The sequence below is a fragment of the Echinops telfairi genome, unplaced genomic scaffold (genome assembly GCF_000313985.2).
Source record: "Echinops telfairi isolate 266 unplaced genomic scaffold, ASM31398v2 ScPeMD7_7469;HRSCAF=8507_1, whole genome shotgun sequence".
NCBI lineage: Eukaryota > Metazoa > Chordata > Mammalia > Afrosoricida > Tenrecidae > Echinops > Echinops telfairi.
The window spans coordinates 28899942-28916114 of NW_022111373.1; the positions used below are offsets into that span (position 1 = coordinate 28899942).

General features: G+C 39.5%; 2 protein-coding genes across 2 annotated transcripts in view; both read left to right on the plus strand.

Annotated features, from left to right (window-relative positions):
* Positions 1-12345, plus strand: part of CCDC112 (coiled-coil domain containing 112) — a 37144-nt gene extending 24799 nt beyond the window's left edge. Inside the window, exons 4-9 of the mRNA XM_045285058.1 lie at positions 1293-1368; positions 1933-2323; positions 6740-7150; positions 9619-9714; positions 11303-11421; positions 11585-12345. Coding sequence (XP_045140993.1) covers positions 1293-1368; positions 1933-2323; positions 6740-7150; positions 9619-9714; positions 11303-11421; positions 11585-11615 — 1124 coding nt within the window. The 3' untranslated portion in view covers positions 11616-12345. The remainder of the gene's footprint in view (positions 1-1292; positions 1369-1932; positions 2324-6739; positions 7151-9618; positions 9715-11302; positions 11422-11584) is intronic.
* A 2815-nt stretch (positions 12346-15160) lies between these two features.
* PGGT1B (protein geranylgeranyltransferase type I subunit beta) overlaps positions 15161-16173 on the plus strand; it is a 75199-nt gene continuing 74186 nt past the window's right edge. The window contains exon 1 of the mRNA XM_004706577.3: positions 15161-15300. Within this exon, the coding sequence (XP_004706634.1) occupies positions 15161-15300 (140 nt within the window). The remainder of the gene's footprint in view (positions 15301-16173) is intronic.

Below are 16173 nucleotides of genomic sequence, written 5' to 3' on the forward strand. Positions count from 1 at the left end.
TCATTGATTAAACAAATTAAGATAGATTTAGGCAGTGAAATTCTATGCAACAATAAAAAGAATGAAGTAGCACTAAATATATAGAGAGATGGAAAATTAACCAAATGTTTTTATTGAGTCAGAATTACTGATTATAAAGCACTATGTATAATGTGAAACAACTTTTTATAAACTATAATCTTAATGATAATATGCATGCATAGAAAAATATAATTATAAAAATTAATGTTTGGGCAGTTTTTGTGTGTGTGTCTTTCTTTATTGTGAATTTGGAGGTTTACAGAGCTGGTCATCAGTTTCACATTCAAGGATTCACACTCATTTTTGTCAACTCATCCACTGCAGTCCCCTCAGTGCCCTACCTTTCATTTAACCCACTTCCTCCCTTCCTCCCTGTGCTTTTGTTGCCGTTCTTCCTCCTTCCCTTTGGATTTTTTCCTGGACAAATGCTGCCCTTTTGTTTGAATGGTTGGTTATGCTAACATGGGTGAGTTCAGTTCCAGACCTGAAGGGTGAGTAAGGGCCACAGTCTTTGGGATTCCCCCTGTCTCTATCCAATCAGTAAGCCTTATTTCTTTTGTGATGTAAAATTTCTCCTTCACACTCTCCTCCCATTTGATCCGGGATCTTTTCATGTGATCCTTTTCAGAACAGCTTATAGTGGTAGCCATCTAGTTCTTCTGCCCTCAGGGTTGAGGAGAGTGGTGCTTATCTGATTCACAAGTCCACTGGACTGGTTACTGCTGTGTGTCTCTGGATGTTCATCACTCTTCTTTCCTCTGGATGTGTAGAGACCAGTAGTTGTACCTTTGATGACTGTTCACAAGCTTTAAGACCCCCGTCAGTCAGTATTCAGCACAGTGGCACTATGGTGAGTACTCACCAATGTAGCACTATGCTTTTGTGAACTGTTACGCCAGCTGACCTTGGTGCCCCTAGTGCCCAGCAACTCATTCCTTCAAAGTGTTTGGTTATATCTAAAATGTTTTCATAACGTTGTCCCCTGCATGCTCCACCACATTCATGGATGTATTTGCAGCCAAGGTAAATATAGGCATATAAAATCTGTATATATTCATGTGTGTACTCCCACTCTCCCTCCCATACCTGTTCAACAGGTGTGTCTATTCCACTTTTATGCATAGATCACCGCTATTGCAGGATTGGGCCATGGTTTTCTTATCATTTGTGCTAAAAATGCTTTCTTAATTAATATTCCCTGTTTCGCAATATTTAATTCTTAGCCTTACTGACATATGAACACAACACCTTTTCTGTTTAATTTTTTACAGTTGTTGAAAAGCTCAGAGAAATGATGGAAGAAATTGAAAATGCAATTAATACTTTCAAAGAAGAGCAGAGGTTGATGTGCGTTTTAAAGTCCTTCTAATATAAGATTATTGACTTTTATTTTTTGATAATTTTCCTTTAGGTTGTTGTATAGAAACCAGTTTATTATCATGTTTTTAATATGGGTTACAGAAAATCAATATCACATCTCTCGTGTTTTAGGTGTTATACTGCTTTTCATGTGCACAGTGAATTTTTATTTATGTCTGGACAGTATAAAATCTAAAATGATAGGTTGGGTTACCACCCGCACCTCCACCCAAGGAAATTCTACTTTCAGGCTTAGACTTATAAATATTAATAATAAAGCACAGAGTAGGATTTGGTCTGTTGATACTCGGAAACAAAGAAGAATGAGATTGAAGCAGGCAAGCAGGTAGGTAAGCACAAAAGATTGGGTTAAGACAGTGCAGTGCTTGAGCCAGAGGACCCTGGGGTACGTGGCCAAAGAAAGAGAACACAGGGAGCAAGAGGGTGACGGAAAGGAGAAGGTGATGCGGGAAAAAGTCAAGAATAATTCAATTTAAGGGGGAAAAATGAAGGGTTTCTAAAATCCTAACACTTTAAAAAATTTAATTATAGTTATGAAGAGCTTATTAAAGAAGAGAAGACAACTAATAATGAACTGAGTGCTATATCAAGAAAAATTGACATCTGGGCTTTGGGTAATTCAGAAACGGAGAGAGCTTTCAGAGTCATGGCAAGCAAGATGCCTGTAGACAAAGTAGCACCAAGTAATCTTCCAGAAGAAGTGGTGGATTTTGAGAAATTCCTTCAGCAAACAGGAGGGCGGCAAGGAGGCTGGGACAACTATGACCACCAGAGCTTTGTAAAAGTGAGAAACAGATACAAAGGGAAGCCAGCGTTTATGGGAGAAGTTCTAGAACACCTTCCTGGAAGGACACAGGAGGAAGTGCAGCAGCATGAGAAATGGTATCAAAAGTTTCTGGCTCTAGAAGAAAGCAAAAAAGAGGTAATAATTGTAACCGCTCTTAATTTACATGTTACTATGTTCCAAGCACTTGGCTAGATTCATATATATCCTTAACTTGACAATCGTCTCATGTATTGTCATATGTAATACAGGACATATTACATGTAACATAATACATGTAATTATTATATTACATGTGAAGTGAGTATCCCTCCCTTCATCATTTTATGGAAGATGAAGCAGAAATTTTTAAGAAATAATTTGTCCAAGTAATGGAACTACAACCGGGTCTTCTTTTTTACCCCAAGTACTATAGTGGGCCAAAAATTTCTTATGGTGGGCAAACCCCTCATTGTTCATTTCCTCAAAAGATAGGTAGACCATATCTAGCTTTTGAGAAAATTTTATTACCAGTAAAGACCACATTGTTTTGGATAGAAAATAAAGGCGGGGGTGGGATGGGGGTGGGGACAAAAACCTTTGGCTATTACAGATGTCTTTTTGTGTTTTGAAAATTTGTACCTCATTGGTTAAGAACCTGATGATTTTGGCCATTCTAGAGCAAAGAGTCACCTTTGATGGTAGCAAATTCCTAAAATATGTTTTTAATCATTCAAGGAAAACAAAATATTAATCTTTTGTAAGACACAAAACAAAAACCTTCCCTGCCATTGAGTCGGTTCCAACTCATAGCAACCCAGCAGGGCAGGGCAGGGCAGGACTGCCCCCGTGGATTTCCGAGACTGTCACCCTTTATGGGAGTAGGAAAACCCATCTTTCTCCCAGGAGCAGCTGGTGGTTTCAAACTTCAGACCTTAGGGTTAACACCCCAATTCATATCCACTACAGCACCAGAGCTCCAAGGATGATGAGGAAAGCACAATTGAGTTTTTCATACCATGACATTGGGATAACTATTATATCTAACCTGGAGAATTTTTGAAATACAAAATTGAATCTTAAGTTCCATTTTTCATAAAAATATTATTTTGGCTTTTGTTTAGGCCAGTGATTCTCAACCTTTCTAATGCCACGGCCCTTTAATATAGTTCCTCATGTTGTGGTGACCCCAACCATTAAATTATTTTCATTGCTACTTCATAACTGTCATTTTGCTACTGTTATGAATTGGGTGACCCCTGCGTAAGGGTCATTTGACCCCCCCAAATGGGTTGTGACCCACAGGTTGAGAACCACTGGTTTAGGCCATGAAGGTCTTTAAATCTTGGCACTTATTGGGACATTGTGCACGATCATTCTTTGTTATAGACACTGTCCTGAGCATTTTAGAATGTTTTGCAGCATTCCTGTAATCTACATACTATATCAAAAGTACTGTAGACATTGCTAAATGTCCCCTGCAGAACAAAGCCGTCCCTAGTCGAAAACCTAAGGTTTAGGTAGTCGTCATCAAAATCATTTTTAAGTAGAATTCAGCTATGATGAACTTCTTTTTGCTTGGTTTGATATAAAGGGCTGTTACTATTCAGCAGGTGGTATTTGATGAGAGGTCAGAAACATTAGAGATACACTGATTTTGAGTATTCTGTGTTTATTCTATAGTTTTGGTGACAGCAGCTGTTTTTGTTGTTCGGTTTTTGTTTTCTGAAATAATTTGAATGTAGAAAGATTGACTTGGGACTTTGAGAAAAAGTTTTAAAACAAGTCATTTGTAAGGATTCAAACAAGCTACTAAGAATTATTTGGATTTTTTCCCCCTAGTGTTTTGAAAACAAGGGCTTCTCAAAGTGATTACTATAGCAGTAAATAAGTATTACTTGTGAAATTGCCAGAAAATATTAGGCCCGCACCCCAAACCAAATCCATTTTCAAATTAATAACCTACTTCAAGTTAATTCCAATACTTTGTAACCTCTTGTGTTACAGCATAGAACTACGCTGTCAGGTTTTCTTGATGTAATTTTTCAAAACCACCAGCTGCTCCTCGGGAAAAAGATAAGGCTTTTTACTCCCATTAAAAAGTTATAGTGTTCCACAAGGCATTTCTACTAAGTCCTATAGGATGCTATGAGTCAGAATCAACTCGATATGGTAGGTATTGTTATTAAATCTTTATGGAAGCAGATTACCAGGCCTTCCTTCTGTGATGCTGCTGTGTGAGTTCAAACTGCCAACCTTTATGTTAATAATTGAATGCAAACTGTGTGTGCTACCCAAGGACCCTGAGAGATAGGGTCTAGCAATCTGTGTTTAACACATCTTTCAGATTATTATTCTAATCTCAAGTTTGAGGATCATTTCTCAATGGAGAAATGAAGCAGGCATATGTTTTTGTAATAAATCAAGGTTAGTGTTTCAAAACTACCAGCTGTTCTGCCAAAGCAAAATGATGCTTTTTACTCCCATAAAGAGTTACAGTCTGGAAAACCCACAGGGGCAGTTCCGCTCTGTCCTATAGGATTGCTATGAGTCAGCATGGACTCGATGGCAGTGAGGGTTTTTTTTGTTTGTTTTGGATCCCTGATTTTACTGTACTCCTCTTATTCCCAGTCTTGATGTTTCGGGATGATTTTTGATGATTGCTTGGATGAAGAGGTAAAGTAGAAGGGGGGGATATGAAAGTGGAGGTGATGTTGACTGAAGTATGGCATGTTGGAAGACAGGAAGGAAGTTTGGGGAAAGTGTCAGAAATTCCATTTTAAATCTGAGTTTGAGTTGTTGAATAGCAAGTTTATCTTTTAGTATTCCACTTCCTTGTCTAAACAGAAATCTACACCATTTTTAGACTTGCCCTGTACATTCTAGTCTGAGTACTCTTGCTTATCTTGTTCCCTCTTTTAGAATTGCGTCCCCCCTCCCCCATCAGCTTCAATCCCAGCCCAATTTAATCTGGGCTTCAAATCTGCCCAGATTAAATGTTACCACCTCCTTATCCAGCCATATGTGGTCTCCTCTATCCCTGTCAGAACTTCAATAACACCTTTTAACAATGCCACCACACGTTCTGCACATATCTAAAACAGTGCTACTCAAATGTATTGCCCATGCCAGATATTAGTTGACAAACTATAAGCAGTGCATAATGATAAAATTTTGCTTCAAAACCAGCTACTTAGGAAGCATACTGTTTAGTTCAATGGACTTTTTTATAAGAAAACTTCTCAATGAAAACCTATATACTGGACTGAGTTCTTTATATTGCTGTGAGTGGCACTCTGGGAAGTATTGTACTTGATGGCATTTGCCATTGTTTTAATTATGTATCACATTCCATCCTATTGCCCTATATATGGTGTACATGCCATAAGGATTTCTTGAGTGAATATTGCACCAGGAGTAAAGATCAGAGAAATAGCCTTCCTGATTTGAGGGAAGTAATTCAATTGATGTATCTTTTAAGCTATAGAAAAGGCAATTGGAATTTTAAAAAAATCTATATAATCCTGTCAAGCTGCTTCCACCACAGTCTGTCAGTTTGTCATACTGCTTTATTTCAAATACCAGCATAGTCATTCGTGTGAACAGATCTCAGCAGAGCCTCCTGGCTAAGACAAACTAGGAAGAAAGGCCTGGTGACCTATCTTCTGAAATTAGTCCATCAAAACATGAGTAACAGCAGGATTTTATCTTGTTTGCTTTGGACACAGTGCTAGACACGATCAGTTGCTAGAGGAGGACATTGTGATGAATGAAGTAGAGGTGGACGAGGGCATAGGAGACCCTGAGTAAGATATATTGGCACACTGATAGACTTGAACATGCTGAGACTTACGAGATTGATGCAGGACCTGGTAACATTTTATTCTGTTCCACAGAATGTCACTATGAGCCAGAAAATCAACTCAGTGGCAGCTAACAATAGCAATGCACTATTTTCCTTGTATTTTTATCTTATTTGTATACTTATTAGGAAGCCAGGCACTATATACCAGGCAGTCATTCCTCCCAACAGCCCTATCCATGATGGAGGCCTTACTTAGCAGCACTTTCGAGATGAGCAAAATGCGTGCAGAGCAGTTCAATGACCCATGTAAGGAAATGGTCAGGTCCCTGTGCGGTGTGAGAGTCTGGCTTCAGAGCCCGTGCTCTGAACCGTCTGCTTTTGATGCCTCTCCGATGTTTGACCAGAGAAAGGTTTCTTGGAGTATTCTGAGTCTAGAAAGAGGGTTTGGAAGCAGAAGTGAGACACAGAGGAAAGGGGCGGGCCCTGTGAAAGCAAGAGTGCAGTTCTCGTGAGCCTGGAAATGGAGAAGAGGAAGGTCAAGAGGTTAAAACAGACACAAGTGTGTATTTTAAAAGGAAGTTAATTTCTTTTCAAAATAGAAGTAGGAAAACATTTGCATTTATTTAAAAACTAAAACCCTTTAAAACCTAAGCAACCGGCATCCTGCAATCAATAAATATCCTTTCTAGAAAGATGGATTTGAGGTGATATTTTTAAATACTTTTGATTATCTAAAAATATGTTATCTTTCTCCCTTTATTCTTTTTTAGTCTATTCAAAATTGGAAAACTAAAAAGCAGCAAAAAAAGGAGGAAATTTTCAAGACAAAGGAAAAGGCAGAGGATATGCTTCTTCTTTGTCATAATAAACAAGAAGATGGTCAAAAACTAAAAGAAGAAAGAAGAAAACAGAAATTGGCAGTTGAAGCTTGGAAAAAACAGAAATGCATAGAAATGTCCATGAAAAATGCTTGTCAGTTCAAAGATGAGGAAGAGAGAGAAAGAAAACAGCAGAAGGAGCGGCAACGCCAGTTTAAACTAAAACTACTACTAGCAAACTATACCCAGCAGAAGAAAGAGCAAGAAGAATTCTTGAGGCTTGAAAAGGAGGTGAGGGAGAAGGCAGAAAAGGCTGAAAAAAGGAAAACTGCTGCTGATGAGATTTCCAGGTTTCAAGAAAGAGTAAGTAAATAAGCTTTTTCTCCTAAGTTTTTTAAATGTTTCCTTGCAGTATTACTTCCACATTCAGCTCACCACAAATTTGTGAGTACTTCTTATACATTAACCCTGTACATACCTTTAGCTTACCACAGCTTTTTAATTTCTGGTGGATTTTAGTCTAGGAGGGGAGAACACAAGGCTTTCCACTTGTATGAAGAGTTACAGTCTCAGAAACCCACAGGGGCACTTCTTCCTTGCCTCGGGGGTCACCATGAGTTGGCATCAACTTGATGGCAGTGAAGTGGGTGAAGAGATTGTCTCGGAGGAAAGATAGATGTGCAAGGAGAAATAGTGCAGTGAAATGCCAATAGTGTGGACAGGGTACTTTAGGAGGTGGGTGTACAGAGAAGACGAATAACCATGACCTGTGTGCATCAGAGAGGAGGTGGTATTTAAATTGAGCCTTGAAGAGAAAAACAAATCTTTAAAACCCTAGAACAGTGGTTCTCAACCTTCCTAATGCCACGACCCTTTAATACAGTTCCTCATGTTGTGGTGACCCCAAACCATAAGATTATTTTCGTTGCTATTTCATAACTGTAATTTTGCTACTGTTATGAATCGGGCGATCCCTGTGAAAGGCTCATTTGACACTCTGCCACCCCAAAGAGGTCGCGACCCACAGGTTGAGAACCACTGCCCTAGAAGCTATTCTTTCTGACAGCCAGGCACCATGTAGTTTCTTCACCACACTTTGCTATTAGCATTGCTATCTTCAGTGATCTCTTCATGAGGTCAAGCATCAAGTAAGGGTCATGTCATAAGAACTAATTGTTCTTATATTGGGGGTAGAATTAAGTGTGAATTAACACTTCAGAATTCTTGAGACATTTAGGAGGTGGTGGGAAGCAGCAGAAGAGGCTTGAAAGGTAGCTACAGTCAAGGTTATGAATACCTTGGACTGACTTCACCCCCAAGGAAGTTTTTATTTGTTCACGATCCATCTGTGTTAGTCCGGGTAGACTAGAGAAACAAATTCATAGACACTCACATGTGTATAAGAAAGAGGTTTATATATAAGAGCAATTGAAAATTGAGAAAACATCCCAGCCCAGTCCAGATCAAGTCCATAAGTCCAATATTAGTCAATATGTCCGATACCAATCTATAAAGCCCTCTTCAGACTCCTGAAACACATGCAATGATGTCGAATGCTGGAAGATCACAGGCCAGTGGGTGTGAAGTCTTGTGGTCCCAGTGGCATTATAAGCATCGCAACGCTGGCAGGGGTCTCCATGTGGCTTCTCCAGATCAGGGCACTAGAGTAGTTCCATGTGTCTTGTCAGCTGCTCTGTCTCCCAAGGTGTGAGCAGAGAAAGAGAGTCTCCTGCCTCCAAGGAGGAAATACAAGAGTTCCCAGAATCCTCAGGAGAAGGCCATGCCCACACATAGGCCTCATTGGCTATGGCCCGATTGACAGACTAGACTCCAGCCCTTCACTCTTAATCCTCTCAAGTTCCAAATTGACAGCAGATTACGTAACTACCACACCATCTCTCCACCATAATGTAAGCCCTGTGAAATCAGAGGTTTTTCCCTTTTCATTCTTCCCTGTTCCACGTGATCGGGTGCATTATATGTACTTAAATCCATCAAGGTTGTTTCTGGTGGTATGATTATAGGTGATTTTAAACTAGTACATAACAGAAAGGAATTATATTCTTGTCAAATAAGGTGAGATTCAGTCCAAAAACTATTAAGACAAGGAAGACTATTAAGATAAGAAAAAGCACACTAATACAGAAAACTTTTGTTCATTCCTTTTAGTCCACACGTAAAAATTTTTCTACAGCACAAAAGATACCATGCAACCCCCCCCCAAAAAAAAACACCCAATTGACTACATAGTGAAAGATTGCAAAAAAAGAAAAGAAAACCTATGAAATAGAAAATCATTAAAAAGGTAATGAAGATAACTCATTCCTATATTGGAAGTGAACATGGGTTTAACTCACCTATTAAAAGAAAAACAAAACAAAACCTAACTGCCATCAAGTCAATTCTGACTCATTGATCCTAGAGGACAGAGTAGAACTGTCCCTGTGGGTTTCCAAGAATAACTCTTTACAGTAGAAGACAGCCTCATCTTTATCACAGAACAGCCTGGTGGTTTCAAACTACTGACCTTTCAATTAGCAGCCCAACTCATAACCCATTATGCTACCAGGGCTTCTCATTAAAAGAAAAGCAGTTTTAAATTGGACCTTAATATAGGACAAGGGAGGGATACACCCTATGATTCTAAAGTGATTCAAAGGGATGTGTATGTTACATTTATATTCAGAAAAAACAAACCCCGTAGCCTCTGCTAGACAAAGTTAATCTTGAGACAGTGTGTATATGTAAGCTAACTTAATTTTACTTGCAAACAAGTTAATTTTACTTTAATTTCTTTTTTCTCCCCACCCCTTTGGTGTTTTGTTTTTTAGGATTTACATAAACTTGAATTGAAAATTCTAGACAGACAGGCAAAGGAAGATGAAAAGGCAGAAAAACAAAGAAGAAGGGCAAAATTAAAAGAGAAGGTACCTTGTACTGAGATTGATTTATTTTTATTCTTATTATCCTAATTCTTCTATTTGTTAAGAATTCAGACATCAAATTCATTTTCTTCAGAACCAGCATTATTCCTATATCATCTCCTTTAAATTTCATTCTTAATTATTTACACAGTAGGAGCATCATTTAGTACACTTTAATCAACTCTTAGTGAATTCTACTATTTCACATTATAAACATCTCTTTTTACCCTAACATCTCTCCCTCTTCCTATTCATTCTTCGTTTATGTGACCCCCTCCTGTAGACCAGCGGCCCCTGTAAGCCGTGCTTCATCTCACTGATTACACTCAGCTAGAGGTTGTTGCCCTTCGTAGGACTTCCCTAAGCCAATCTGTTGCCATTGAGGTGACTACTCCCATGGGTGTTGAGCAGTAGTCAAGTTTCCATTGCCTGATTTTCTTGGAAGTAGATCAGCAAGCTTTCCTTCCAAGGTGCCTCTGGATGGACTCAAACTTCCATTTTTGCAGTTGAGTGCTTAACTATCTGTACCACCTACATTATTTCTCCTAAATGTATTGTCTGGTCACACTATACCACACTTATATTACATTTGCCTCACAATAGAAAATATAATGGGAGAAATACAAAAATTAAATAAGAGTTTATTAATAGACAGATATAGTTCACATTTTATTTGCCATCCATGACAGCAGGAAGGAAGCCTTACTGTCCTCTGGCTACAACAGGGAGAAGACTCCAAATCTACACCAGCCCAAGGCCAATTGTCAGATAGGCTTCTGCCCTCCATCCTCCTCTTCCCTCGTCTGCCACCAGCCTTTCCTCCACAGCACTACTTGCCTGCTGGGTTTGATAATTCCTTACAATGGCCACACACACCTAACAGACAAAACTCATGATTGAGGAGGTTAATTAGGGATGTTAACAGGTGTCCATAAGCTATGATCAGAAAACATTAAGGATATAGTCTTTATTCACATCAGGGTCTCTCCTCAGCCAACAACCCAGTCTCTCTCTGTGGTCCTCAGCTTCAGCCACGTTCTCCCTTGGCCTCTGGTCTCCATGGGCCACGAAGCTTGCCAACTGCTCTGCCTTAATAGTCTTGTAGTTTCAGCACTGCTCTTCTGCTCTGTCTCTTGATCCTATCTCTGCCTCTGCTCTTCCTGTGACATGGCCTCTGATGCTTCTGGTCTCAGCCTCTACCACTTCAAGCAGGGAAGCTCTTTCTTCCTGCATGGTCTCAGGATTCTCTCCATCCGTGATTCTGGGTGACTCATTCATATAGTGGTAACTAAGCCTGACCGATCCTTTCTATTAGTGTTTCACACATCCTGTTTGCATGGTCCCACTCAATCATTTGGTGGCATTTACAGAGACATGGATAGAAGAGCCATATTAAGATATTTCACTCACCATACCACCAAACATAATTAGAATTTTACTGAAGGGACTATTAATAGTTCTATTTTGTTTACCTAATATCAAGAATTTTTTTCTAACTTGGCTTTCTGTTACCAAAGATTTTACTCATTTATTAATATAAATTTTAGAGTTCAAATAAATTAGCCGGTACTCATTTTACTTCTGATTACAGGTTGAAAACAATGTTAGTAGAGATCCATCTAGGCTTTACAAACCTACCAAAGGTTGGGAAGAGCGAACCAAAAAGACAGGACCAACAGGCTCTGGGCCACTCCTATTTATCCCACATAGGTAAAAAGGAATTATGGCTGTTCACTTTATAATAATTTAATTAACTAACATTCTGTCCAATTTTTGTATGTATATTTTATAATAAAAATATATTTTATAAAATTTTCATTTAATGTTTTTTTATGTACTATCATAAATAAAGTGACTTTCTTTTTCTCCTTAGGGCTATCCCAAGCTGGAGACAAGGATTATAGAGAAACATGTGAAGATAATGAAATTGGTATTCAGTTAATAACAGTGTTAGCATATTTTGTTATGTTGGGAGATAGTGTTACTAACCATGGTCTTTAAATAGCATTAGCATAGTTAGATTGATTATTAATTGTGCTTGTATGTGAATTGACAGGTATTAGGTTTCTTGCTGGCATTGCATTTGTATTTCGTTTATGCTAAAAGGGATATTTAATGTGTGTTTGTTGGCTTATTGGTATACAAGTTTGTTACAAACATTAAAAAATGCATAGAACATTTTGAAAGATACCTTGTTTTGTTATGATAAAATAAATTGGGACAATCATTGATATTTTCTAAACCAAAAATTTTCAAATTTTCAATCTGGTGATAAGTTACTGTCTTGAATAACAAAAATACTGAGTTTTGGTTGTTAGAGTGAAATAAGTTAGTACTTTTTCTAAGTTTAACAAATTGGTACTTTTGCAGTTATTACTTTTTGGTGTAATATTTTGTACTTATTTAAAAGCATGTTTTGTTTTATAGATAATATTTATTCCAAAAATGTACCTCTCACATCACAAACCATTTCAATTGTATTATTGATAACATCTCTTTGGTTTCCTCAGCTATTTCAAATTTCTCTCTACTGAATACATTCATAAAATCTTAATGCCTTTCATATCTTTTTGGCTAATGCAATTTTCTTTCTGCTCCTGTTTATCTCTCAATATTAAAATTCATTATCTGAAACATCTAAAATAAGATAGGTTTGGAATGCTTTAATTTCTCTTGATGCTATTTGATTTAAAATTGTTAAACTGTTGTCCATTTGGTAAAAAGAGCTCATTTTTGAATTTCCAGATTTTTATACATGATAACACAAATTTTAACTAAATGAAATTTTTTATATTACTAAATCTTAATTTTTAACTTTAATTTTCACCTTATAAAAAAGTTGTTAGGTGCTGCCAAGTCCATTTGGACTCATCGCCACCCTTTGTGCAACAGAACAAAACACTGCCTTCTTTGGTGCCAGTCCCACAGTTGTTATTATACTTCAGCCCATTGTTGCAGCCACTATGTCAATCCATCTCATTGAAAGTCTACCTCTTTTCTTCTGATCCTCCACTTTACCAAGCATGATATCGTCTTCCAGGAACTTTCTCTCGTGATAACATATCTAAAGTATGTCTTACCATCCTCACTTCTAAGGAACATTCTGGCTATACTTTTTCCAAGACAAGATTGTGTTTTTTTTCCTGCCCCACCCCCAACCCCCAGTCCCAAAGATTGTATATTCTTATGGCAGTGGATGGTACTTTATACTTTGTCAAGACCATAATTCAAATGCATTAGTTCTTCCTACCTTAATCATTGTCCAGTTTTCACATGCATATGAGAAGATTGAACATTCCATGGCTTGAGTCAGGCACACCTTCGTCATCAAAGTGCCATCTTTGCTCTTTAATACGGTGAAGATGTCTTTTGCAGCACCTTTGCCCAGTGCACCATGTGGTTCGATTTCTTACTGGAGACTTCCATGAGCATTGACTGGAATGTGTGAAATGGAATTCATTGACTACAATCTTTTCTCCGTTTATCACGTTATTTATCCGTCTATTTGTGAGGCTTTTTGTTTTCTTTTCATTGAGGGTTAATCCATTAAGATGTATCATCCAACACTATAGGCTTTGATCCTTATCAGTAAGTGCTCTTCAAGCCCTCTTCACTTCCAGCAAGAAAGGTTGTTAACCGCATATTCTATCACAGGTGGTTTATGAGTTTTCTCCAACCCCGGTGCTGCACTCTTTTTCTGACACTCCACCTCGTGGATTATTTGCTCATCAGATAGATGATGTAAATCTAGTAAGATGATAAAATCTGGATTATTTGCTCAGCAGATAGATTATGTAAATCTAGTAAGATGATAAAATCTGGATTATTTGCTCAGCAGATAGATTATGTAAATCTAGTAAGATGATAAAATCCTGACACATACCTTTCTTGGTTTTAAAACATTCAGTATCCCCTTTTTTCTGTTCAAATGACTGTCTCTGGTGTATGTACAGGTTCTACATGAACAATGTTATCCAGTTTGTTATGATCCATAGACACAAATGCCTTTGCACTGCTAATAAAACACAAGTAAACATTTTTTCTGATGTTATATGCTTCCAGCCAAGATCACTCTGATATCAATAATGATAATCCCCTCTGCATCTGAATCAAGTTTAATTCCTGGCAGCTCCCTGTCCATGTACTGCTTGAACTATGTTTTATTATCTGCAGCAAAATTTTACTCGCATGTGATATTGATGATATTGTTTGATCATTTCTGCATTCTTTTTGGCCACCTTTCTTTGAAAAAGGTTTTTAATAGCTGTAACATTTTGGTGATGCTGGGAGTTACTGCAAAGTTGGCTGTTCAAACCCACCAGCCGTTCTAAGGGAGAAAAATGAGACTAGCTGCTCCTGTACATTTTTATGGTCTTGGAAACTACATAAAGTTTCTGTGAGTTGGAATTGACTCAATGGCAGCTTTAGGTTTTGGATTTTAGAAGAAGAAAAAACTTTTATAACTAGTTCAGGCTTTTCTTCCAAGATATGGGTGAATCCAAATAACCTCTCGGTCAGTGGAGGAGAGGGTAACCATGGCAAACAACTGTTGACAAGAATGTGGAAACACTGGAACCCTCATCCATGATTTGTGGGAACATAAAATGGTGCAGCCATTGTGGAACTCAGAGTGGCAGTCCCTCAAAAAGTTGAGCACTAATTACCATATTACCCAGCAATCCCAATCCAAGGTATATACCCAGAAGTGAAGGCAAGACTACCAAGAGAAACTAGTATGCCAGTGTTCGTTGCAGCAAGTTCACGATGTGTCCATCAACAGCTAAATGGACAAACAAAATATATGCATACAACAATATTACATGCAATAAAGCGAAATGAAGTTATGAAGCATGGTACACCATGGATGAACCTTATAAACAGTCTGCTGAGTGGAATCAGCTGATAAAGGACAAATCCTGTATGATCTCATATGAAAAAAATAAAATAGATCTTTAATGGTTACCAATGGTGAAAGAAAAGACTGGTTTTTAGGAATCATCGAGTTTGTTAAGTGATTGTGGAATGTTTTGGATGAAGATCGTGATAATCGTGTCACAGAATGGAAAATGTAATCAAAGTTACTGAATTGTACATGTGGAAGTTGTGTTGTTGAGTTTTAGTGTGTCTGTTGTCACCACAATAAAAAAAAAAGTTACTGTGAAGTCAGTTCTGACCATGGCAACCCGGTGTACGGCCGACCGGAACGCTTTCCTTTTGCAATGGAAGGTCCGACAAGAAGGCGTTTCTGGAAATTTGGGGAATTAGGGTGGGAAGGAGGAGCTGTACTACCCACGAAGAAACAAAAGGCCAAAGATTTTCCGCTGGTAACGCGGTTTCAACCTCCCACCCGCCCCCCAACCGGACAGTCCCCCTCCAGGCCAGGTCGCCGCTTCCTGCGCGCAGGGCTTCAATCGCTTCCGGGTCGGGGCGGACTCGCTTCCGGAGCAGTATGGCGGCCACCCAGGACGAGCAGTCGGCCGGGTACATTGAGGGCGAGCGGCTGGATTTCTTGCGGGATCGGCACGTGCGGTTCTTCCAGCGCTGCCTCCAGGTCTTGCCGGAGCGCTATTCTTCGCTCGAGACCAGCAGGTAACTTCCGGCCCCGGCGCCCGCAGGGGTGGCGCCGCCTTTCCTCGGCCGGCCGGCGGAGACCCCCGCTCCCCCGAGTTCCGAGGGGCGCCGGTTTGGGACCGCGTGTCCGCCTTTTCCACGGCTTACGCATTTCCCCAGTCGACCTGCGCTTCGCTTTGGTGCCGGAGACAGTTCTTTGACCTCACCGGTTGCCAGTATGAAGGGGAAAAGCAAGCTTTCCTCGGCGGTGTTATAAATAGCTTCTCTGGTGCGACGGCAGCCAGCCCAGTCTCCGCAGACACGTACTTTCCAGGAATCGGAACTGCTGTTAGACTAGCAGAGGAGGAGGTACGGTGTCGTGTGAGGCAGCCTAGTAAGGGGTGTTTCTCGTAAAGCTGGGTTGACTGAGAAATGTGATCTGACAAGGGAAAGAAACGGCACGAGCCATTCAGAGTACTCTTGGGGAATGAGAAGTTGCTAATGAGAGAAGGCGGCGATCTTTGCTCCGCATTGCTGCGCTTTGAAATGAATCTCCAAAGCTGCGCAGGACTGGGTTGGGGACAGCATTGTCATTTGGATCTAGCTTAACATTTGTGAACGGTTAGCCGCTGGTGTCATTTGAGCAGTGAAAGAGTGGGGTGATTCACCGACTTCAGCGCACCCACTGCTGTCCTGTCGCTTCCTAGGTAGTAACTCTGTGAAGAGTTTCCAAGGCTGTATGACTCCAGGACCGCAGGTAGCCTCATCTGGCTCCAGGGCGCGGCTGCTGGGTTTGAAGGACCAATCTTGCAGATAGCTGCACAGTGCTTACCCAACAGCGCCACCAGGGCTCCTGATTGCTCTCTGCACACACACACACACACACACACACACACACACACACACACACAC